We start from the raw sequence: 451 nt of genomic DNA, 5'->3' as shown, positions 1-451 counted from the left end.
TTTCCTTCGGATAAGGAACTTAGTTTTAGGGACTCTTTGAGTCGTACGTCTTCCTCTGACGTTAGCTACGGCAGCCCCGCTGCACTTGGTAGCAGAGTCGGTTGACTGTATCATCTGTGAAGATGGAACACCCCGTGTTCGCGAACTTTCCCCCGGCGCAGCAGGACGCGCTTAACAAGCTTATATTCCTGCTAAGAAGGAGTTACTGGACTATGTCCAAGAGTTGAGAACTCTGATCGCCGGGATGGCGGCGGATCCTCTTCCGGAATTGGTCACTGTGACCGTATTCATGGAGAGACTCCGCGTGAGCGCAGCTCGAACGGAGGTATTCCGTGTACACCCGATCTCTTTCGAGGAGGCGGTGGACGTGGCATTGAATGCCGAATACAACTTCAGGTCGGCTCGACCTGGTTGGAGCGCTGGTAGCGCGAGCTCTTCGAGCGGTCCGGAA

At 54.8% G+C, this 451-nt stretch overlaps 1 protein-coding gene across 1 annotated transcript in view; it reads left to right on the top strand.

Moving 5' to 3' along the window:
• Window positions 1-244: 244 nt before the first annotated feature.
• Window positions 245-451, top strand: part of PPTG_18359 (hypothetical protein) — a gene marked incomplete at both ends in the record, with an annotated part of 5,211 nt that continues 5,004 nt past the window's right edge. Inside the window, one exon of the mRNA XM_008916456.1 lies at window positions 245-443. Coding sequence (XP_008914704.1) covers window positions 245-443 — 199 coding nt within the window. The remainder of the gene's footprint in view (window positions 444-451) is intronic.

This window comes from Phytophthora parasitica (assembly GCF_000247585.1).
Source record: "Phytophthora parasitica INRA-310 unplaced genomic scaffold supercont2.84, whole genome shotgun sequence".
Classification (NCBI taxonomy): Eukaryota; Oomycota; class Peronosporomycetes; order Peronosporales; family Peronosporaceae; genus Phytophthora; species Phytophthora nicotianae.
The sequence above is the reverse complement of the archived record's forward strand: the minus strand, read 5'-3'. Positions and strand labels throughout refer to the sequence as shown.